Source organism: Benincasa hispida, chromosome 1 (genome assembly GCF_027475165.1).
Source record: "Benincasa hispida cultivar pf3 chromosome 1, pf3_genome.v1.1, whole genome shotgun sequence".
NCBI lineage: Eukaryota > Viridiplantae > Streptophyta > Magnoliopsida > Cucurbitales > Cucurbitaceae > Benincasa > Benincasa hispida.
The window spans coordinates 90,240,626-90,266,304 of record NC_143478.1 but is presented as its reverse complement, the minus strand read 5'-3'; the positions used below and the strand labels follow the sequence as shown (position 1 = coordinate 90,266,304).

Below are 25,679 nucleotides of genomic sequence, written 5' to 3'. Positions count from 1 at the left end.
TCACACTTAAAGACTGAAGTCTTTTGAAGATACAAGCATTCTTTCAAGACTTCAACTCCAAGAACATCATGCGCTTGCTTCCTCAAATCAAGTGTATGCATTCGATCAAGAGAGAATTAGAGGATTAAGTACTAGACATCAAACCACATCTGCATCAAATCTACATCAATACAAGTTCAACTCCACAAAATACATTTCTCTAAAAGCCACGTGTGAACACTGATCCTCTAAAAAAATCATCATGCCCAACGGTTGATTATTCAAGAAGATCATCAAGCCCAAAGGTTGATCATCCAAGAAGATCAACAAGCCCAAAAGCCGATCATCCAAGAAGATCAACAAGCCCAAAGACCGATCATCCAAGAATATCGTTCAACTTAAAGATTAAAGTTTATTTTGAAAGCATCAAAGAATTATGTATTAGAGATTGTACTTGCTATACTAAAATTAATACAAATACAAAAGTTCAAATTCCACGAAACAAATTTCTCCGGAATCCTCGTGCGAACAAATTGGCACGTCCGATGAGAAAACTTTACCTCTCATCTCTCTCTCATCATCCAAGTCAACAAATCAAAAAATGGCACCAAATAAAGTTGTATTTAAAGCTACTGCTGCAAGCTGCTCCTACATGGGACCTATCACCCGCAGTCACTCAAAGAAAATTTTACATGAGCAGGAACAAGGCTGTCACCACGGAGAAAATTTAGGTATAGCTGATGGAATTTCCTAAGGGTGGGAACACCATTAGAGAAAATCCCTTGTTTGACAACTCTGCTCCTGCTTCTGATCGATCAGAGAAAGAATCACACTTTGATAAGTGTCACGGCTGAGTCGGTCATAGCAGAGATGGAAAAGAAAATAGATCTCCTAATAAAATTTACTGAGGAGCGAGATCAAGAAATCGCCGCCTTAAGAGATCAAATGCAAGCTTGAGAAATTGTAGAGACAAGTCAAACTCCTGTTGTCAAAACCAATGATAACGAAAAGACTGTCTTACAAGAAAGTCAACTGCCACAATCCACCTCTATCACCTTTCTGTCATTTCAACAGCCACGGGATATGATCACAAACTCTATAAGAGCTCAGTATGAGGGCCGTCACAAACTTCTTTTTTGTACTCTAAGTCGTACACCACCAAAAGAATCGTTAACTTGAGAATGCCAACTGGGTACCAACCTTCAAAGTTTCAGTAGTTCGATGGAAAAGGAAATCCAAAACAACATGTTGCTCATTTCATTAAAACCTGCAAAAACGCAGGAACTAAAGGGGGCCTGTTAGTCAAGCAATTTGTCAGAACCTTAAAGAGGAATACTTTTGACTGTTACACTAATTTGGAGCCAAAAGTGATTGACAGTTGGGAATAGCTAGAAAGGAAGTTCTTGAACCGCTTATGCAGCACAAGGTTCACTGTTAACATGATGGAGCTGACAAACACCAAATAGTGGAAAAGAGAGCCAATAATCGATTACATCAACCGATGGAGAGCTTTGAGCCTGGATTGCAAAGATCGACTCACTGAATTATCTGCAGTGGAGATGTGCACCTAAGGCATGCACTGAGAACTTATCTACATTCTACAAGGAATACCTCATACATTTGAGGAATTGGCAACACACGCTCATGATATGGAGCTGAGCATTGTCAATAGGGGAACTTCATATTTCCTGAAGAAAGAAAGGATAAGAAAGAAATTAAAGGCATTGAAAAGATTGTTAATAGTGCCAGAACAAAATCTATGGTCATAAATACAACCCCGCTAAAATTTTACTCCAAAGGAAAAGAAACAAAGTTTGAAAGAAAGATGATGGCAGTTAGAAGCATTGCCCAACTTTAAAAGAGAGACAGGAGAAGGTTTATCCATTCTTTTACTGTAATGTTGCCAACACGTTGGAGCAATTATTAGAGAAACAACTTATTCAACTGCCAAAATGCAAGTGATGGGAACAAGTAGAAAAAGTAGATTATCTTAACTACTTTAAGTATCACCGAGTCGTTAGTCACCTAGTGGAAAAGTGCTTCGTGCTGAAGAAGCGAATTCTGAAGTTGGCTCGTGAAAAGAAGATTGAGCTAGATTTGAATGAAGTAGCTTAGATAAATCACGCTACATTAACAGTGACTTCCATGTTCCAATGTCGACTACATTTTATGATCAGAGAGAAAGCTTAATCCAGTTTGGGACCTTCGAGCCTATAGTTGTTCAGATCCAACAAGAGATTCAAATGATAGACTCCCAAAAGAGAGATGAGCCTGTGACTCGTCGAAAGAAAGGAAATTCGAATGCCACCCAAAAGAAGTTGCGTTTTCGTCAAAATTATAGAAGAGGAAGCAAGACTCAAAAAAAAAAAAAAGAAGAAGAAAGAAGCCATGCAATCCTTAGATCATGCAAAAAAGAAGACAAGGACTTCCCCCAACTTCGACGACCGGTAACTTTGGTTGAATTCCTCCCAAGAAGTTTCCTCAATAATCGTCTAGATGAAGTATTAAAAGTTACTGCATGTCATGCTATCAATATAGCAGAAGTCGACAACAATTAATAACTACTGAAAAAGTTAATAATTCAAAAGAAATTGAGAAAAGAATTTCCATCTTCGATTATATCAAGCCTTCAACTACTTGATCTTCAATCTTCCAAAGATTGAGTATGGCCACGATAGAAGAAGAAAACAAATGTCCAACATCTACTGCAACTCGGATTTTAACTTTCAAAAGGCTAAGTATCTTCATATCAAAGAAATATCAACCTTCAATATATTTTTTTTATCGTCTTAAGATGACAAGCGATTAACATAAAAGAAAGATGAAAACCTTGAAGATAAGACCATTTCATGAAAAAACAACAGCGATGAGAAGATTCACAATCGTGTCCCTTCACGCAGGAAGAGGAAGTTGTTTGTTGATATAAATATAGAAGGTTCCTTGATAGTGAAGCCAAAACTCATCATATTGACGAATCCTATAAATGAAAATGATGATAAAAGCCATGATGAAATAAGAGTTTCTGAAGTTTAAATGTAGAAGCTCCTCATCGCAAGATCCTAAACTACATATTGCTACTGGCCTACATGAACTTAAAAGGTGAACGGTCCAAAAAAAAAAGTATGAACTATGTTATGACTTGATCCCTGTCATTATAAAGGATACATAGGCAACTTAAAGAAATTTAAGTTCAGTCACATGAAAAAAAACATTCTGCTGAAATACGTCATGATTTGACATCGGTCATTGTAAAAGATATGTAGGCAGCTTGAAGAAAACTTCAAGTTCAGTCCAGTTAAAAAAAAAATAACACTTGAACTACATCATGTTTTGATCCCTTTCTTTAAGGGTACGTAGGAAACTTAAAGAAATTTAAGTTTAGTCCATACAAAAAAGGATACCACATCCACCTAAGTGTGACACTATAAGATTGATATTGTTCATTTTCATTGTAGAATGATACTCCAAATTGAAGATGTACATCTATATTGGGGGCAATACAACAAATTAAAGATGTTCATCCCTCATGAGGAGGCAATACGGTAGATTAAAGATAAACAATTGGAATGGCATTTTGCTTCCCCTTCAAAGTCAAGTTCGGAGGCTTCGTCAATGCTTCTCCATCTTCAGGTTCAAAGGTTTCGTCGATGCCTCTCCATACTCAAGTTTAGAGGATTCGTCGATTTCCCTCCATCTTCAAGTTCAAAGGCTCCATCAATGCTTCTCCATCTTCAAGTTCAGAGGCTTCATCGATGCTCCTCAATCTTTAAGGTCAGAGGTTTCATTGATGCTCCATTTTTATGCTCAAGTTTGGAGGCTTTGCAATGCCATCTTTATGCTCAAAGTCACGACGTCAAGCTTAATGCCGAAGATTCATTGATGCTTCGTCAAACTCAAGTGCAAAGGATTCGACGATACTTTAAGCTCAAGTGCAGAGGATTCGTCGATACTTTTCCAAACTCAAATGCCGAAAATTCATTGATGCTTCATCGAACTCAAATGCGGAGCAATCGCCGATGCTTCAACAAACTCCAATGCGAAGGATTCGCCGATGCTTTGTCAAACTGAAGTGCGAAGGTCTCGTTGATGCCTCTCCATCTCTAAACTCAGAGGCTTCGTCGATGCTCCTCCATCTTTAAGTTTAGAGGTTTTGTCAATGCTTCTCCATCTCCAAGTTTAGAAGCTTTGTTGATGCTCCTCTATCTTCAAGTTCAGAGGTTTCATTGATACTTCTCCATCTTCAATTTTAGAGGCTTCGTAGGTGCCCCTCCATCTTCAAGCTCAGAGGCTTCGTCAATGCCCCTCTATCTTCAAGTTTAGAAGTTTCCTCAATTTCTCCTCCATCTTCAAGTTTGAAGGTTTCACCACTTCCTCTTCGAAGTCAGGTTTGGATGCTTTGCTTCCTCTTCAAAATATTGGTGCAGCATCCTTCCCCTTTCAAAATATTGGTACAGCTTCCTTTCTTCTCCAAATTGTTGAACCACCTTTGCTTCATCCCAAAAAATGTTGGTGAGGCTTCGCTCCTTCTCCAAAATGCTGGTGTAGCTTCAGTCCCTCCCCAAAATGTTGGTGTAACTTCGCTCCCTCTCCAAAAATGTTGGTACGACTCCGCTTCATATGCGAAATCAAGTTTTGTCTGCCTGACTCCACCTCATATGCGAGATCAACTTCGATTCGCCTTGCTCCACCTCATATGCAAGATTGAGTCTAGTCTTCATGGCTTCGCCCAATATGGGAGATCAAGTTTGAGTTGTCTGGCTCTGCCCAACTACACAGTCAAATCTGGTCTGCCAAGCTTTGCTTCATCTGTGTAATCAAGTCCAATATAACAGGTTTAGCATCCAGTCTGCTAAGTTTTGTCTTATATGCAAGATCAAGTCGCATACAAAGATTGAAGCCAATAGGGACGGAGATCAGAGCAGTTAGAGCACTGAGTTGGAAACCGACGGAATGCTCAAGTCAAAGACTGAGGTTAGAACTGACAGAATCCTCAGGCCGTGCACTAAGATCGAAGCCAATAAGAGACGGAGATCAGAGCCGTTAGAGCACTGAGTTGGAAACCGAGGAAATCCTCAAGTCAAAGACTGAAGCTAGTAGAATCCTCAGGCCACATACTAAGATGGAAGCCAATAAAGTGCCAAAGTCCTCAAGGACTTAAGGCAGAATCTTTAGGTCACGGACTAAGATCGGGCTTGCAAAAATTCGAAACTACCTCTCGTTTTGTTCGTAGCTACAAAAAAAAACAAAAAAACAAAAAAACAAAAAAAACAAAACAATGGGGGCAAGTTAGTAAACTTAAAAAAAGAAATCTTCCAAGATTAAACGAAGAAAGAAGGAATGAGAAGTAAATAATAAAAATGGGGTCTAAGTGTAAAAAAAGAGGGGTGTCGAAAAGAAAGAAATGGAAAAGAAAAAGAAAAAGAAAAGAAAAAGAAAGAAAAAAGAAGAGAGAGAAAAGAGAGAGAAAAGTTTAGAGGAAAAAGAGGGGATGAGAATAGTATAGGGGTTTAGGATCCTATTTATTGAGGTTCTGTCAAATTCTGTGATAAATTAGAAAATCCAAATAAAATAAAGATTTGATTTAAATTACTAAATTTTATTAGATTTTCTAATTTGATTTATCCTAATTTCAAATTAATTTTTTTAAAAAAATCAAATTAAGGTCCTATTTAATTTAATTTTATTAGATTTCATCATCAAATTTATCTTCAAGCAAGATTTGGATATATTTCAAATTTTATTTTAAAATAAATCAAATTTAAATTGGGGATGAAATTTCAAATTAGAATTTGGTCATATTCCTAATTTTATCAGATATTGAAATCAAATTTAGCTTTTATCCTCCATCCAAATCAAATTGAAGGTAAGATCTCAAATTTATTTCAAATTAAAATTTAGTCATATTCCAAATTTTATCTCATATTCAATTCAAATTTAGTTTTTATCCTCAATCCAAATCAAATTGAGGGTAAAATCTCAAATTTATTTCAAATTAAAATTTAGTCATATTCCAAATTTTATCCAAACTCAAATTGTTCAACTTTGAGATTAAATTGTGAATAAGATGTCAAGTTAAAATTTGGTCATATTCCAAATTGTATCCCAAGTTCAAATGGTTCAAATTTAGCCTTTTATCCTCGAAGCAAAATTAAATTAGGGATAAAGTTTCAATTTTATCTCAAAATAAAATTTGGTCATATTCCAAATTTTATCGCAAATTCAAATCAAGTTTAGCTTTTACCCCATTTCCAAATCAAATTGTGATAAAATCTCATATAAAAATTTGGTCATATTCCAAATTTTATTTTAAAAAAATCAAATGGTTCAACTTTGAGATTAAATTGTATATAAAATCTCAAATTAAATTTTGGACATATTCTAAATTTTATCCCAAATCTAAATCATCCAAATTTAAACTTTTATCCTCAAGTCAAATTAAATTGAGGATAAAATCTCAAATTGATGTAAAATTCAAATTTGGGCATCTTCCAAATTTTATATCAAATTCATCCAAATTTAGGTTATTGTCCTTGTTTTCAAATCAAATTAGGGTAAAATCTCATATTAAAATTTGGCCATTTTCCAAATTTTATCTCAAATTTGAGTTAAACTTATGTACTAAATTCATAATTTGATTGATACATCAATTGATATCAAATTCAAGAACGGATATATTTGAGTTTCGATTCCAACTTTCTATTTTTCGAGATTCATCCACCTATATATGTGCATAAATCTCGAAAAGGAACATATGTTGAATGAGAAATTTTGGACGAACCATAAATTGCCACGTCATTCATGACGAAATTCTAAATCATCAAATTTGGGACCAATTAGAAGTTGATATGTGCTATAAATTGAAGTTGAAGACAAATTTCGATGACGTTATGTGGTTTTATCATGAGCGTTGAATTAGATAAGATTAATTTGATCCAATTCGATATTATTATTCTGGTTAAAGTCATACTAAGCCCACAAATGGGCTGAATTTGACCCAAATGTCAAATCAAGCACAAGTCCGACTAATCAGACCTAAAGGCCAGATCCATGGACCAACCAAGCCCAAGTCCAACTAATCAGGCCTAAGGACCAGACCATGGACTAACCAAGTCAAGCCCACGAGGTCCAGCAGAGAATTCTATAAATAGAGAAGCTCTACTCATTTGTGGAGGTCAGAAGTTCTACATTCGAGATGAGAGAATTCTCCAAACAACCAGAAGACTTTTTGACTCCTAAAGCTGACCACACTTGAAGACTGAAGTCTGATCCTGAAGATGACCACACTTGAAGACTGAAGTTCGATCCTGAAGATGACCACACTTGAAAACTTAAATCCTTTAGAGATACAAGCATTTTTCCAAAACTTCAACTCTAAGAACATCACGCGCTTCGCTTCCTCAAATCAAGCGTATGCGTTCGACCGAAAGAAAATAAGAGGATTAAGTACTAGAGATCGAACCACATCTGCATCAGATCTATTTCAACACAAGTTCAACTTCATGAAATACATTTCTCCAAAAGCCACATGCGAACACTGATCCTCCAAGAAGATCATCACTCCCAAAGGTCGATTATTCAAGAATATCATCAAGCTCAAAGTTGATCATCCAAGAAGATTAACAAGCTCAAAGGCCGATCATCCAATAATATCGGTCAACTTAAAGATTAAAGTTTATTTGAAAAGCGTCAAAGAATTATGTATTAGAGATTGTTCTTGTTATACTAAAATTAATACAAATACAAAAGTTTAAATTCCATGAAACCAATTTCTCTGGAAAGCTCGTGCAAACAATTCCTAACTAAGTTCATTCCTATTTATATTTAAAATTTTATGTATTACTTTTCAATCATTATTTGTGGTAAAATAAACATTTAAAAAATTAAGGTGGAACGCATAAATAATGAACTATAAATTAAAATTTTTTATAGAGCACTATGTTTAGAAGGAGTTGAATGCATCAAAGTGAGCTGATATTTTTCAGAGGGAAAAAAAGTTTGTTGAATGTTAAAATTGCTTGCACGCTTCAGTTATTTTTGTTTTCAAATACGCGTTGTTTGGGAAAACGACGCCGTTACCTTTTTGTATTTAACGATTAAAAAAAGGCGTTAATTTGGTCTATGACTCTGGAGAGAGGCCAAAAGGACGTGTTCTTGGGGGGTGGGGGCAGTCCGGGGCCCACCGAGCCCCAAATCTTGACCGTCAATGCAGCCGTCGGTCATATTGAATTGACCTTTTTTCCCCTTTTTTGAGCTAATCCTTTTTTTTTTTCCGTTTAAGACAACATAGGCGACGTTCTCTCCTACCTTAAAAATATAATAATAATTGAAATTTGAAATTGCATCACATACTTTATAATAAATCTTTAACAAATAGTCAGAGTTATATTATATCTTTTTAAATTGGTCTGATCCTTTTTTTTTTAAGTATATTCATAAACTTTAAATTTTGCATCCAACTTCTTTTTAAACATTTAATTTTATATCTAATAGTTCTATTAGATATAAGATTAAATTTCATGTCTAATAGAACTCTAACTTTATGTTTAGTTTAACGATATATTTGACATAAAAATTAAAAGTTCAAAGACTATTAGATATTTTCTAAAATTTAAGAACCAAATAGACACATACATGTAATGGTGTTCAAAAAACTCGGTAAGCCGACCAACTCAGACCGTAAGGATTAGGTTGGGTTAGACTTTTTTTTGTTGGGTTGGATTGGAATTTTTTTTAATTTTGAAAATTTGGTAGGGTTTCGGATTCACCATTTTTCTAATTGGGTTGACCCAACATGACCCAGAATTATTATTATATATATATACTAACTTTACTTTAGGTTTTCCTTTCGAGTTGAACTCCATGTGTCGCCCACACCCAGTCTCTCTTCTCCTTGACCCTCTCAGCATCTCATCTCCATCCCAATCTCTCAAGCCTCAAACTGAGACCCTCTTAATTGCTGCCACACAAAAGACCCTCTCATCTCCCTTTCAATCACTCTCTGTGTCTCAGTCTCTTGTCTCCCTCTTAATCTCTCAATCTCTCGTCTTCCTCTCAATCTCTCAATCTTTCACGGTAGAGTTAAGGGTGATAAAATGAAGTTGGGTCTCACTGTCGAAGATCTCTGCAATTGCAGAATGGTGGCGGCAGTTGTGGTGTTTTGAAGTTGAATCTGGGAATTGGAAGAGAAGGTAGTGCATCTTGTTGAGGAATAAGCAACCATTGATGGAGATGGAGAGTGTCTCAGAATTGAAATATGAGATGGATTCAGATTGATTTTATCTTTGGAGATTTTGATTTTTTTTGTGTGTTTGAAAGATGATGGAAATTCAAAAGGAATAAGAATAAGAATAAGAAGAATCCATGAAATGGGGAAAGGGTATATGGTAGTTTTATTTCAACAGGGAGAGATAGAAGAAAAAATCAACAACCCGGTGACCTAACCCAATCCAACCTGAAAATGTATGGGTTGGGTTGGTTTGGATTGATCCTTTATACAGAATCAACTGAGTTAGATGTTTAACTAACTCAAAATTTCAGGTTGGTCCTAAAAAAACCCCTACTCAGCCCAACCCAACACCTGCACACCCTTACAATGTTGATTAAACTTTTAATTTAATTTAGATCTCATTGTTTGTCATCTCTCCAAAAGTGATTTCATTTTTTATGAAGTACTTTTAGAACATTAATGTCATCTCTTTCAAAAAATGAAAGCTTAAAATCTAGTTTCATCTCTTTGCAATTGCATCTACATAATAATAATAATAATAATAATAATAATAATAATAATAATAATAATAATAATAATAATAATAATAATAATAATAATAATAATAATAATAATAATAATATAATAAAATTAAATAAAATTAAATTAAATTAAAATTATTTGGATGACATCAATCCATTTTATATTTAAGGCGAGTTTGACATGCATGTTCAAAATCAATAGCATGAAATAGCCTGAGAATTAATTTTTTGGAGCTTATTTGAGAAGCATGTGAAGCTTGAAAATCACAAATACCTGCATTTAGAGTGTAAGGGGAATGATTAAAGTAGATATAATCCATAATACAAATGTCAAACAAAATGTTGTAACATGATGACAAACAAACAAAATGACTTAATATCAGAAATACCAACATAGATAGAGACATAGAGGTTGATAACCTAGTTTGGTGTGATAAAACCTACGTATGTGTCTTCAGTGATTCACGTACAACTTATTCAGTTTAAACTCAAGCTCCTCGTAAGTTTGAGTTCCCCTTGTTTCCACAATAAAGTTCCTCCCAAGTTTTGTATGAAATCCCCTCAATACAATGTACTTAGGCCTCTCACCTTCATAAGCAAGCTTTTCACAAGCTTTGATTGATCTCCCCTCAATACCACATTAAAAACTTATCCCGAGTTCTCGCTTACTCCCCAAGTGATTTGATACACTCACAACAATTCAACAAGCCTCATTGACGGCTGAAACAACCCACACACGGAAAAGATAACACTTTTTAATCACAATACATGAAGTTTAAGGCTTAGACAATCTCGAAGCTCAAAGCTCTCAATACCCACGCTATTTTTATTAAGGAGGCTAATCCTAAAAAGTAAATAAGACCATAATATGTATAGCTAGATTTAAGAAGATCATGAAGGAAGGAATAAATCATATCTACTAGGAAAAAAAAAAGCCACAAAATTTGCAAAATCACCTTGACAGATAAAGAAAAAAATAATCTACAAAATCTGCTATCCATCACGTAACAACTTCTGGGACATCATACAAGACAAGTTACAAAACATGTTGCTCCTGATAAGAAAGCAGGCCAACAAATATGCCCCATACATATCAACATATAAGGAAAAATTTTCAAGAAAAATCTGTATGATACGAAACATGTTGCTGACATAATACAATACATGTTATGAATTATGTTGCTCAAGTTTTGCTTGTAATAAAATTATTGGTCATACTGTAGTAACACAAGGTTTGGAAGTCTATATTTCTGAAGCCTATGTTTACGATGCATATTACTTATGTTTGGGATTTTCTTAATTTTTTTAGTGGTTGTTTTGTGAGTTGTATAACCTCTAGTGTACTATAGATCAATTTTTTAATGATAATTTTGAATCAAACATTTAATCTATTCATTTTAAAATAAAATTTATATTGACTGTCTTTGGTACTCCTAAATTAATTCCTTTGATCTATTAATTTTCTATGACAATAATGTAGGAATGACTATTGTTTAGTTATTTTTATTTTTTTTTTAAAAAAAGGAACGAGTGTTTGGTAACAAAGTAACAAAACATTGAAATTTAGTTTTATGAAAAAATCATAGCAAATTTAGGTTTTCTTTAAATTCCTAATTTATCCTTTTTTGTCCTAAAATGAAATTTATCCCCGAAGTTCGTATTTAATAGCATTCCTAGTCTATTTGTCAGTTTCTATATTGTGTGTGTGAAAATAAAAAGAAGGGGAAGAGAAGGAGAAATTGAAATGAATACAGAGGAATAGATAGGAAAGAAGAAAAAAATCAATCCTTGGTGACTTGGTCTATCAGGCGGCTATCGACAGTTGTTGATGACGATCACCAATAGCTACTGATAAGAGGTAAAAGATTAATGGAGATTTTTCTCAAATGCATGACATTCATTAAAAAATACCATATTTCAAACTCATAAATTTAGTTTCTTAATCCCCAAATTTTTATTCGAAGTGTCTAAATTAGGTCTGCCTTCAAAAGCCAAATCCAATGCCCCTTTAAATTGCATTTGACGTTGATTTTGAAAATATTAAAAGTAATTTTGATCCAATCTTAACCATTTTTTGTGTTTTGGTAAAATAAATTGTGATCAAATCTATTACAATGGCATTTAAAACACACTTCATTTGACGCAATTTTAAAAATTAGTTTCCTATTGGCTTTTTTGTTTTATTATTTTTTTAGTACTACCTAGTACCTACTATCTTTTATATACAAGTAAAATCACTTGTCACATCTTAATAGTTTTTCACTATAAATAATTAGAAATAATACTCAAATATTTCCATCTTTCATAACTAGCACACATTTTAGATAATTGTTCAAATAATTTTTCTCAAGATCAACTATAAGATTTGAATAAAAAACTTTCTCGATAAAATCTCTCTCGAGATGTATATTGAGATTCTAAATATTTTTTCAAAGCTTATGTAATCTTTCCCAAATCTCTCAGCAAATCTTACATCTCTTCTGAAAAAAATTTCAAATTATATTAAGTGTTACATAATCTTTCAAATCTTACGCCCAATTTCCATTTCTAGAATTATGCATTTCCAGATGAACTTACCAATTATCTAAATAGATCTTGGGTGATTACAATGTGATTTTAAAAATTTGGAAAAGATTAGATAAGATTTGAAAAAATTATGTAGAATCTCGATGTTCATTCTAGTCAAGATTCCATCGAGAAAATCTAAAAGAATCGATAGTTTGGATATAAGATGAAAATATTATTTTGTTTAGGAAAATTTTCACAGACAGAAAAAAATGTCAAACTATTTACATAAATAGCAAAAACAATATTGATAGACACTAATAGTCTTCTATCAACATTTATTAGTGATAACTTCTCTCAGTTTATATGCCATCAATCTACTAGAAATAAAACTAAAAAATGTGGGTCTCTTTTTGTTTAGTATAACCAATAGACGCATGCACGAAAAGGATTACATGTCAATTACCACGCTTAATTATGCTTATTTTGGCAAAAAAAAATAAAAGATAAAGTTCTATATATTAAATATTATTGTGAGTCTATGTATCTTAAAAACCAGTGAGTTAAATTAGAGATTTATTATACACAAAATAAAAAGTTTATAAATTTATTACACTTTTTAAAAGGTAGATATTAGATACAACTTTGAAACTTAAAAAATGCTAAACTTATAATAGAACTTTAATATTTAGATGAACATAACTAAACGATATTAATTAGAACATTCGAAATGCAAATTTGTACACAAAATATTATTTTGTTTAGCCTTTTTTAGTACAATAGAGATTCAAATCGTAGACTTTTTAGTCGCTAGCAATTAGTGAGTACCCATTAAACTATGTTTTTTTTTGAATATTTTACTTAGTCTATTGCTATTAAAATAAAATTTTTTAAAAAAGGGAGATAGATGAACATTAGATGATGGTTGGTTAATTGAACAACTAGACCTACTAAATATTAACTCACCCACTTGCCTAGTACTAGTATGTCTAGCTAGTTGTCATCTATCTAACAAGAGACACCCAAATTTAACTAACATTTATTTAATATATAAGTGTCATATCCACGTTATCTCAACAAGGTAATGTAATTATCTTAAAGTTTAAAGGTTAAGTTACATCATATATTAAAGCATCCAACTACTAATAAATAATAAGTCCTTTTCGATATTTCGAATAGAAGTTTAATAGAGAATACATTAATTATCATCTTCAATTTCATAATTGACAAACTACAAAAAGTAACATGTCATTTTCTTTTTCAAAGCATAACAGATAAAGAAAAAAAAGGTTTCTAAAACATTGTTTCTTCATCCATCGTATTAAAAAGTCAGTTAAAATAACTTTTAAATTACATTAGGTTTGGACTTTTTCTGACCCTTATACTTTTAAATATTTAACTTTAGTTAGTGTATTTTTAATAAATTTTAACTTAGTCCTCACTCTACTTTAAAATTAATTTGTGTCAAATTTCGTGAAAAAAATTATATTTTTCAAAGCCTATAGAAAAAGACCACAAAAAATTACTTTTTTAGTCCCCGAGTTTTAAAGAATATGTGCATTTGGTCTCTGAATTTTCGAAACATACCTTTTTAGTCTATGAGTTTTTTAGAATAGGTTCGTTTGGTCCTTAATTTTTTAAAATATACCTTTTTAGACCCTGAACTTTTAAAATATGATTAAAAAATCATTGTATTAATTTGTTATCATTATTTAAAATTTAAAATTAATTTTTTTAAGATTACCACTTCTCTCTAAAATTATTTTTTAAACATTTTTTTGTAATTCAAAATTTCATATAATCATATAAAGTAAAAATAAAAAAATAGTTCATGAACCTTTTAAACTTATTCTTAAAAATTTGAGGATTAAAAAAGTATATTTTGGAAACTCATGAACTAAATACACCTATTCTAAAAAGTCGGGGACTAAAAGCATATGTTTTGAAAATTCAAGACCAAACTTGCCTATTTTTGGAAACTCGAGGATTATAAATAAAGTAGTTTGCCGAAACGATTAATATATATCAATTTTCTTAAAATATAAATTAATCATAAATTAACTGTATGCAGATGCACTAATTCTAAAGTATGTGACCTTATGATACTTAACCCCCCCCCACCCAAAAAAGAAAAGTAAAAAAAAAAAGAAAAGAAAAGAAAAGAAAGAAAGAAAGAAAGGAAGAAAGAAAGAAAGAAAGAAGAGAGAGAATTCATTTTAAGAAAATTGTTGTAAATTTGAAGAGCATAACGAGAACGTAGATATGGAGAACATAATATAATAATAAAATATATAAATATATAAAATAACAAAGAATAGATTTCTCCACTTTCTCCAATCTTTTTGGATTAATCACCAATATATGTGTCTTCAAAATCCATCAAATGTCGCTATTTATATGCAATTTGGCAAGTAGGAGGTTAATTACATTGACACTAATAATGTGTAATCTTGAAATACATGAACAATACATATGGTAATAGACAAATGACATATAGCCAATGGACACTAATAATGGATATCTACATTACACCTAATTTAACATATTTATAGTACTCCCCCTTATATGCCCATTATATATGAAATATGTATTGTTAAAAACCTTACTAGGAAAAAAATCCATTAGAAAAAAAAATCCTAGTGAACAAAAAAGAATACATATTTTATATGATTTGATACTCTTAAAAAGTATATTTACTCTCCCTCATGGAAACATCACTTGAGATCTTTGAGCCGTCGCATTCCAATGTTGTGCGTAAGCTTTTCAAAGGTTGTAGTAGGTAATGTCTTTGTAAATAAGTCTGTCAGGTTATCTTTCGAACAAATTCTCATATGGAAAATATTTAGCTCATGGTCATAAGCTAATTGTAACGGCGAGTACTTATGATAAGATACTGACCTAATGCATACAAATGACGTTGCATGCAAGATTTCATTCTGGTAATAAACGCATGTATGACCATCTACTGGATGTGTCTATTAATACCATAAAATATCTAAATGGTTTACTTGATGGGTTAATAGGTCCACATATATCACCATGAATTCGTTCTAAAAGTGTAAATGATTCACTCCCTAGATTGGTGATGGTCTAATGATATTTGTCTTGAGAGCAACTACACATGATAGTTCATTAGATTGAAGAATCTCCTGGCTCTTCAATGGATATCCATTTGAATTCTTAATAATTATTCTCATCATTATAGATTTTGGATGACCTAATTTGTAATGCCAAATTGTAAATATATCTAGACTCGTGAACTTCAAGTTCATTGTTTCATATGTTTCAATTACTCGTATATGAGCATAATATAATCCAGAAGATAAAACATACAACTCTTCCAACATACGTTCTTCATATGAGACAGTAGATATGATATAAAGATACTCCATATTATTCTTTCTATCAATCTTAATATGATAACCATTGCAATCTATATCTTTGAAACTAAGTACATTTCTTGTTTATTGACTAGATAACGATGTATTGTCAATTGTAAATTTTGTTCTTCTAGGAAAAATAATGTTTGCATTTCCAAACCTTTCAATTAGGTTTGCAGAACCTAATATTGTATTACTTATAAGTTTGATTTTTTTTTTACTTATAAGTATTGTATGTGTAGTTGTACTGTGTGTTAGACATAACTCTTCTTTAGTCATTTTTGAGTCACCTAATATATAAAAAATAATCAAGATTAATCCACCTTTAGCAAGAAAAACGGTAGGAGGTCGTACTGATAACGTATTGTGAATTTGAGAAATACAACGGTGCACAACAAGAACACGAATATAGAGAAAATATAATATAATAATAACATATAATAAAATAAATATAATATAATATAATATATAAATAAGTAAAATAAATAAATAACAAAAAAGTAAATAAAATAACAAAGAATGAATTTCTCCACTTTCTCCAATATTTTTGGATTGATTATCAATATATGTATGTCATAGACAATTTGACAAGTAGGAGATAAATTACGTACAACTAATGATATATAATTTTGAGATAATACATTGATAATGAATAACTAATACATGACCAATAGACACTAATAATATATATCTACATTACCCATAATTTAACATATTTATAATAAAAACATTTTCCATAATATTTTCGCACAAATATTCTTTCTGTTGAAAATTTCGCGCCCATCTATATTTATCAATATATTTTATCCCCCCGCAGACGCCACCGATATTGACAAGCAGAAGAACAAAAAGCAGGAACGTTCTCATCTGGTTAATGTATTTGATGAATAAACATATCGCTAAATCTTCACTAATTCGTTAATGGAAACTCTCCAAATCTTCATCCTCATTCTTCTTTCCAGTTTCGCTCTCTTTCATTTCATCTCTGCAGAGAATCCTTCAGGTATGTGACTAAATTAACCTCAATCAATTCAAACAGTGATTTGATTTCCATCTGTTAATTGTCTGCTGAATTCTTGTAATTTTATCATTTCTACGCTTAGGTTTCATCAGTTTAGATTGTGGAATTCCGGCGAACTCCACATACACAGAGCCGAACACCGGAATAATCTACGAGTCCGATGCGGCGTTCATAAATTCCGGTGAAATCCATAACGTTTCCACTGATAACATAAAGAATGGCTTGAAACAGCCTCTGTGGAATCTGAGGAACTTTCCGGAAGGAATTAGGAATTGTTACAAATTGAAAGTGAGGAACGGGACGAAGTACTTGATTCGAGCGGCTTTTCGGTACGGAAACTACGATGGTAAAAGGAATCCGCCTGAATTTGATCTGTATTTTGGAGTGAATTTTTGGGACTCGGTTACATTTCTAGGAGATTTCACAGTGAGGAAGGAGATTGTGCATATAGTTTCATCGAGTGATGTGCAAATTTGTGTTGTGAATGTTGGAACTGGAATTCCATTCATTTCGGCTCTGGAATTGAGACCTCTGGAAGACTCTGTTTACGAGACTAGATCTCTGACGTTAGCTAGTTTCGTACGCCTCGATTTGGGCTCCCTTGATAATGAGACTATCAGGTTCCTTTTTTCAATTTTGACCTACAGTTTGAATTCTTGATTTGAAATTTAAAATTTGAAATTAAGTAATTACTATAGTTAAAATTGTGCGAAGGTATAAAGACGATGTCTACGATCGAATCTGGGATCCACCAGTTCCGATTCAAGGATGGACAACCATAAACACTTCGGAGCAAGTTTCCGTCAACGATCCGCTCTTCTTCAAGCCAGCTCCGGCGGTTATGAACACGGCGGCGACACCGAGTAACAAAAGCGCTCCGATGGCGTTCACTTGGGAGCCGCCGGATTCGACGACGGCGTTTTTCGTGTACATGTACTTTGCGGAGCTGAAGGTGCTTGGAGCGAATGAGTCGAGAGTGTTCGACGTATTTCTGAACGGGAAACGGTGGCATAATGAATCGCTTTCTCCCGGATATTTAGAGGAATTGGTGCTTTTCAGTGCGGCGCCTCTGACTGGCGGAAACTACCAATTCTCTTTCGTCAGAACTCCTAATTCAACTCTTCCTCCCATCCTCAATGCTCTTGAGGTTTATCAAGTTCTTAATTTCACGCAATCCGAGACCAGAGGACAAGATGGTATGAACTTCGTTTATCTTTACTCATTTCTCATTCACCTGCATCTAGGGTTTAAGTTTCAATTTGATGCCCTGACTTTCAGATATTTCTTAAAATGCCCTTTGAATATTGAACCTTCTTAACAAAGGGAAGGTGTAGCCTTATTAGGAGCCCTTAAGTTTTTTTTTTTTTGAAAATGTATTGTAATTAAAGTGTGGAGTGGGAGAATCGAACCTCAGATCGGTCGATAGTAAAACATTTTTCTAATTGAGCCACGCCCATGTTGGCTAGGAGCCATTAAGTTGGAAGTTGAATAAGGGGAATACTAATGGGTAGATATTAATTAGTCACCCTCGTCATTAGATCGGTCTGGCCGAGTTGGACCATAAAAAGTGAAGGTCCAAGTTCGATCTAAGACTAGACCAAGACTTAAAGCATTTTTTGGGTTCGGATCGGGTCGATCCGACCTTCAATAGTCAATCTTATGACCTAACCCTTGGGCTTTAACTATTTGGATCAAAGTTTGTGACGAACTTGGTTGAGCTTGGGCCAATCTATTGGATTAGTCTATTGAATATTAATTATTTAATTATCTAAAAATACATATGTATATTTTAGATTTTCTTAAGGAAATGTTATAAAAAAATTTTAAATTTATATTTTATTTAATTTATTTTACATTTATTATAAACTTTATTTAATCTTTAATTGTTTTAACTTTTTTTTATTAATTTTTAACACTTTGAAAAAAAAAATTAGGTTAACTAAAACCTATGATATCTCTTAATATATTTTGAAAAGAATTTTAAAAAATTTACTTTTTTAATATATAAAATATGATATGTGAAGAACTATAGATATGCATACATATTTAGGTTGGTCTAATGTTGATCTCATTAGGCCGATCCGATTGGATGATCCAAATATGACTCAAACAGGTCGGTCTATGGGTTAACCCCGATTATCAAAATGGTGATCCATATCCAATACAATGAATAAATGGGTTAGGTTGGGCTGGATCGTTCAAACATTGACTTTGGATCGAGTTTGGATTGAGCCTGAATCGGACTTGGACCGACTTTTGGACTTTGGGCCCATTGATGAGACTGAGATATTAATTGATATTAGATGATAAAGTAATAGAGAGAATTAGAATGAATATTGTTTCTTTGAGTAGTTTGGGAGTAAAATAAAGTTTTTGAGATTTTAAGGATGGAAATAGAATTTTTTTATTTTTTAAAAAACCAAAGTATAATGTTAGGGTGTTTTTTCAATTTTGTTAGTTTTAAAAGTTTCAAGGTTAGCATCAAAGTGAGCTTAGTTGGTAATGAGCATGATCTTCTTCTTTAAAGGTTGAACGTTCCATAAGTACTTAAGTTTTAATAGTTAAGTTTAGATTAAAATATCATTTTTAGTTTTTGTATTTTGAGATGGTTCAATTTTAGTTTAGGTAGCTTCAAATGTCCAATCCTAATCATACTTATGAGAAATCTTAAATTTAGTCCCCATAACTTGTTTTTTTTGTTATTTATCAGCATTACACTCCAAAATTTGAAATCATATTCATATATTATATATATATTTTTCATGAAAATTATTATTATTATATAGTCAATTTCAATAAAAATTAATTTAGATGAATTGAATTTAAGATTGATTAAAAAGTACCTGGACTCAATAGACTAAAATTGAATAAACTTCAAATTACATAAATCAAAATAAAATTTTAACCTTAAGTTTATTAGTACTATTTTGTTTCATGGTCTGATTGTTTCATTTACATTTTATAAATGTTTTCAAAATCCAAAGACAAATTTTGAAAAAGAGTAAAAGAATATGTTTATTTAAATTTTAATTTTTTGGTTTTTAAAATTTGGTTAAGAGTACAAATGTTACCTTTAAAAGATAAAAAGTATTGCAAAGAAATGATGAGAAAAAAAATACCATCTGAAAAATAAAAAACCAAATAATTTTCAAATTGTACCTAAAACATTGCTAAGAAATTTTGAGTTTTCTTTCGCTAAAATTTTGTGATCGTTTTCTATTTATTTTTCATTAACTTCAACGTTTGGTCAAAGTAGTAGTTCGAATCCCCCAACTTTATGTACTAAAAGAATCTAAATTAACATTTCACCAAAAATTAGGGAGGACTAAACTAAAAATTGTAAATGCATGAATTGCGTTGAAATTTTTTTTAACATTAGGAACTAGATTGTAAAAAAAAAAAAATCCAAATATTAGAGACTAAAAAGTATATTTAGGCTAGGAAAAAAAATGAAATGCGAGGCAAGAAAATCAAACCATCCATTTCAATTTGGAGTCTGGCATTATCTAAACAATATTTTTGAAATGTTTCAGTTGTCGCCATTGAAAACATCAAGGCGATTTATGGAATTAAAAGAAACTGGCAAGGAGATCCCTGTGCTCCAAGGGACTTCATTTGGGAAGGACTCAACTGTAGCTTTCTTAATTCTGAGCCTTCCAGAATCATATCCTTGTAAGCTTCTTCAATCCTTATTTCGTGGAACTTCATTTGTATGGTTTTCTTACTGAAATGACTGAACTTTCAATCAGGGATTTGTCCTCCTCTGGACTGACAGGGGAAATACCTCGGGAGATAGCTAATCTTAAAATGCTGGAGATTTTGTAAGTATAATTATCAGTTCCTTACAACAAACAGGATTCTGAAACTAATATATCAGAGCTGATACTTAATTTTTGGTTGGTTTTAGAGATCTTTCAAACAATAATTTGAGTGGACCAGTGCCAGATTTTCTCACTCAATTGTCATCCTTGCGAGTCCTGTAAGTTACACAGAAGTAGTTTGACAAATAAAGTTCTTACCTCTACACTAATTGCTCACACTCTGCATCTTTCTACTGCAGAAACATAGAAAAAAACAAGCTTACAGGACTAATTCCGGCCCAGCTCGTAGAGAAGTCCAATAATGGCTCATTGACATTAAGGTCTAGTTCTCCAAAACTTCATGAAAGAATTAACATAATTTCTTTGCTTTGTTATGAATGGTTGAAAACGGAGTATTTAAGGCCCTAGAGAATAAACATTGCCCGCTTGGTAATCATTTGGTTTTTTGTTTTTGTTTTCGAAAATCAAGCCTATAGACAGTACTTCCCCTCTAAATTTCTTCCTTTGTTGTCTACTTTTTATCAATGGTTTAAAAAACCAAGTGAAATTTTGAAAACTAAAAAAAAAAGTAGCTTTTAAAAACTTTTTTTTGTTTTTGAAATTTGGCTAAAAATTCAATCTTTGTACTTAAGAAATGCAATCATTGTAAGAAATAGGAAGAAAATAGACTTAATTTTCGAAAACAAAAAACAAAAGACGAAATGGTTACCAAACATGGCCATTGGTTTTCTATTTTTAGTTTTTTGTTTCTAGATTTTAAATAAGAATTCTAATGTTTCTTAAAAAATGGCCAAAGAAAATTGGAAGAAAACCAGCATAAATTTAAAAAACAGAATACTAAAAACGAACTTGTTATCAAATTGCCTAAGGTTTCATATAAGTGATGTGTTAAAGTTCTCTTTGTTATCTGTTTTTTCCTCTGATAGATTTGGTGATAATCCAAATCTGTTTACGGCTCCAAGCAAAAGGAAGCGAAACAAAGTTGTTGTTCCTGTAGTAGCATCAGTTGTTGGATTTCTTCTGCTTTCGTTCTTAATTGCAGCGGCCATCTTTTGGAGGACAAAAAGAAGAGAATCAAAAGGTGTGATCATATGATACGGTTTTCAGTGCATTTACTCTCTTAAATTGATTTTATTGCCATTTTCACTTCTTACGTATATCTAAACTATAGTGCTATCAATTTAGGAGATGACTTTAGAGTGGTGAAACAAACTGTTGGTCAATCTCAAAATTGGGACACAGCCAAGAGATGTTATTCATACTCGGATATCCTAAGAATGACCAACAATTTCGAGTGTATGCTTGGAGAAGGCGGCTTTGGAAGAGTTTACTATGGAAAAATTGAGAACGCTGAAGTAGCTGTAAAAGTGCTATCTCCTCGATCAGTTCAAGGGTATCAACAATTCCAAGCAGAGGTTTGATACTTTAACAACCGTTCTGTTTGAGAGTGATTTTGAAATGATTAAAATTACTTTTGTCATATTCAAAATAGTTATGAAACATGTTTTTAATCATTCAAAATCAATTTAGATGGTACGAAAACCACGTTTAAACAATTGCAAGTTGACCTTCAATGTTTAGAAGTTCCTTCATCAATACTAGAAGTTATCGTATTTGACACCCAAAATTCAAACAATTGCAGGTTGAACTTCTTATGAGGGTTCACCATAGAAACTTGACTGGTCTTGTTGGGTATTGCAATGAACCAGCCTACAAAGGACTTATCTACGAGTACATGGGCGGAGGGAACTTGGGATCCCTCATGTCAGGTCTGCTTTTGGTCATTGTGCTGTAAAATATTTTGCTGACTTAATAATGTTTTCTTGTTATCTAAATCTTAAGAAACAGAAATATTTGAAGGCTAATTACAATTTTGGCCTCAGTAATTGTGTCAAATAGGTTCTGCAACTTTAAATAGCTTCTAATAGGGCTTTAAATTTTTAATTTTCCGTTTAATATGTCCCTAAATTTTGAAAAATATCTAATGAGTTCAAACTTTTTATTTTATATCTAATAACTTCTTGAAATTTCAAATTTATGTCTAATAAGTCTTCAACCTATTAAACTTTTAAAATTTCACAAATCACCTTTGAGACAAAAAAATGGAAGGTTTTATACAAAATTCAATTGTATATCTAATAGATTCATTAATTTTAAAAAATATTGAATCTATATGAGACGACTTATAATGCTGGTCTATTTGATATTTTTAATGTTACACAAAATTGAAAGCTGAGAGACCTATTAAATATTTTTTAAAGTTTATTTAACCTATTTTGAACTTTAGTAATAGATTCTTACTTTTGATATGGATCGCATGCAGATGGCAAGTCAGCTTTGTTGAACTGGGAAGATAGACTTCATATAGCAGTGGATGCAGCACAAGGTTAGTTAATAATATTAAGCTCAGTATGCTCAGATTTGTTTGGTGGATGCCACTTCTTTCAGTTTCTTATTGTTGTTTGATTTCTTTGTGATTTAGGATTGCAATACTTGCATTCTGGTATAAAGCCAGCTATTGTACATAGAGATGTAAAATCTTCCAACATCTTATTGGATGATAACTTTCGAGCAAAAGTATCTGATTTTGGCTTGTCGAGAATTTTTCCCGTTGACAATGGTGCCACTCATGTGATAACCAATGTTGTTGGCACTCCTGGTTACCTCGATCCTGAGTAAGTTCAAATTCGTTTGAAATGATTTTCCAAATGTTAAAAAAAGTCTTATTTTTGAGTATTTGGAAAGTCATTCCAAGTATACTCTTATTAGTTATTATTCAAATAATTTTCTAACAATTATCAGATAACTCCAAACTATCTTCCTAAATCTTGCGACATTCTATTTGCCTTTCAGATACTACACGTCTTATAGATTAAACGAAAAAAGCGACGTTTATGGCTTTGGAATTGTTCTTCTAGAAATCATAACTGGGAGACCAGTTTTAACAAAGACTCAAGACAATGTAACTCACATCTATCAATGGGTTGACTCAATGGTTTCTCAAGGTGATATCAGCTCCATCATCGATCCGAAATTGAAAGAAGACTTTGAGGTGAACACCATTTGGAAAGCGGTCGAAATAGCGATGTCGTGTGCATCTCCCGTGTCTACAAATAGGCCAACCATGAGCCAAGTTGTGATAGATTTGAATGAATGTTTGAATATGGAGTTACGTCACAGTAATAACAATCATCATCAAACTGAATCTGTAGTTGAAGATGATGTTTCTCTGTTTGGTCCAGAAGCAAGGTAAATAACCATCACCTCATTGTCAGGTATTTTCTTTAAGGCATTCTTAAAGAACTCTTATGTATTATACTGAGATTCCTTAGATTGTACATGAAAACATTCATCATCACAATACCATTCTTTTATTAGGGAGGAGAATAAATAGCTACCCATTTTCTTAATCTCTCAACTAGTTAGAAGTAATTTTTTATGTGTATTTATTTGCTTAAAGGTTATTCATTTATTTTTTCTTTTTTATTGATAGGATAGTTTCTATACAATGTTGTACAAGAATTTGTCTTGGGAAACTATCACTTTTGAGTCTTAAAGGATGAATGTTCTGAATTCGTTTTTATTTTTTAATGTACAAGCTATTGGATATTATCATCCCAAAATGTCCTTTTCTTTGGGGAGGTGGGGGCATTAACATATTCTATTTATAATGTTTTTTAAGAAAATTAAATAATTTCGAAAGTTATTTTAGGGTTGACTGCGAGCTATTATCCTTGATGACAATTTTTTCATGGCAACAAAAACTCACTCAAAATGGGTAATGTAGAATGAATTTGATAACCATTTGTGTTTTGATTTTTTCTCCTCACAATTTTCATACAACGATCTTCATCATTTTTAATGTAGCTCTTTATATGAGATTACAGAAGAAATTTAATTCGTCGATTACAGAAGAAATTTAATTCGTGGAGTTTGAACTTTATATTTGTATTAATTTCAATATAGTGAGTATAATCTCTAATACCATCATGTGATGCTTTCTCTCAAAAAATAAATTTCAATATTTGTTGATCTTGTTAGATGATCGACCTTTGGGTTTGATGATTATTTTCTTGGAGGATCGACTTTTGTGTTTGATGATCTTTTTGGAGGATCGACCTTTGGGCTTGATGATCTTCGAGGATTGACCTTCGGGCTTGATGAACTTCTTGGAGGATCGACTTTGGACTTATTGATTTTCTTGGAGGACCAGTCTTTGAATTTGTTGATTGTCTTGGATCAGCCTTCAACTTCAATCTTCTAGTCTTTTAGACTGAGAGCTTAAGAGCTTCAAACTTTGGAGCTCGTGAACTTGGGAACTTTAAACTTTTTTGCTTGAAACCTTTGGGAGCTTCAAATTTCGGAGCTTGAGAACTTTGGGAGCTTCAAGCTTTAAAGTTTTCAAAGCTTCTGATCTTCAAAGCCTATTATCTCCAAAGCTTCTAAGTCCCCCCAAATGTAGGGGATGAGGCCTCTATTTATAGAGGTTCCTTTATGGGTCTTACATAGGCTTGGGCCAAAAAATTGGGCTTGGGCTAAAGTTGAGCTTGGGTCCAATTTTTTTTGCCTAGATTTCCATCATGAGCTTGGATTGGGTTGGGCTCGAGCAATTTTAGTTACTCGGCCCAATCCAATTATAATTTCCATAATGTGCTTGAACTTTCATTGTGATGATGTGGCAACTTGTGATTAGTCGAAATTTCTCATACAACAAATGCCCATTTTTGAGATTTATGCACGTCTATACGGTGGGTGAATCTCATAAAACATAATTTTAAATCGAAATATGATTTGAACTCATTTAATTTGGTGCATCATTCTGAACAAAATATGAGAATTTAGCTCAAAATTATAATTCAAAATTTGTTTCTTGACACATTTTAGGCCATGTAAACAAAAAAAAAAGGAAAAAGAACTTTAGTAGTTGACTATCTTATTTGAGAGTAAGCTTTTATTAGAATTAAAGTAGAAAATTTATACTCCAATTTAATTGCAAATTGAATTTCAGTAGTATTTCATATTCTATCAATCCTCTTTGTTTCAATTTGGAATTCACTTAACTCTTGATGTGATTTTGAAGTATAATTTTGACTTTGTCTTTCTCGTCTTTCTCTTTCCTTCAACTTTGATTTGAAGAAGCTTAGAGTGCGCCCATATTATTTTATTTGAGACACTATTATGCTGAAGTTTGATATTGGAATAAAATTGGTTGGTACCCTAAATTTT

The 25,679-nt window shown here is 32.3% G+C and overlaps 1 protein-coding gene across 3 annotated transcripts; it reads left to right on the top strand.

The window, feature by feature from the left end:
• The first annotated feature begins 16,358 nt into the window (after positions 1-16,358).
• LOC120089174 (putative leucine-rich repeat receptor-like protein kinase At2g19210) lies at positions 16,359-25,168 on the top strand. 3 transcript variants are annotated; one of them, XM_039046594.2, is made up of 14 exons: positions 16,359-16,614; positions 16,715-17,252; positions 17,347-17,828; positions 20,166-20,304; positions 20,382-20,453; positions 20,540-20,611; positions 20,693-20,773; positions 21,380-21,534; positions 21,639-21,868; positions 22,096-22,222; positions 22,777-22,839; positions 22,936-23,128; positions 23,307-23,702; positions 24,495-25,168. In XM_039046594.2, exons 1-14 carry the CDS (start codon positions 16,533-16,535, stop codon positions 24,496-24,498), a joined length of 2,634 nt encoding a protein of 877 aa, XP_038902522.1. In that variant the 5' UTR covers positions 16,359-16,532; the 3' UTR covers positions 24,499-25,168. The 3 variants fall into 3 exon arrangements, with proteins under 3 accessions (XP_038902522.1, XP_038902515.1, XP_090163786.1); XM_039046587.2 differs by having other exon boundaries at positions 23,307-23,728; XM_090307660.1 differs by lacking the exon at positions 24,495-25,168 and having other exon boundaries at positions 23,307-24,076.
• The last annotated feature ends 511 nt before the right edge of the window (positions 25,169-25,679 follow it).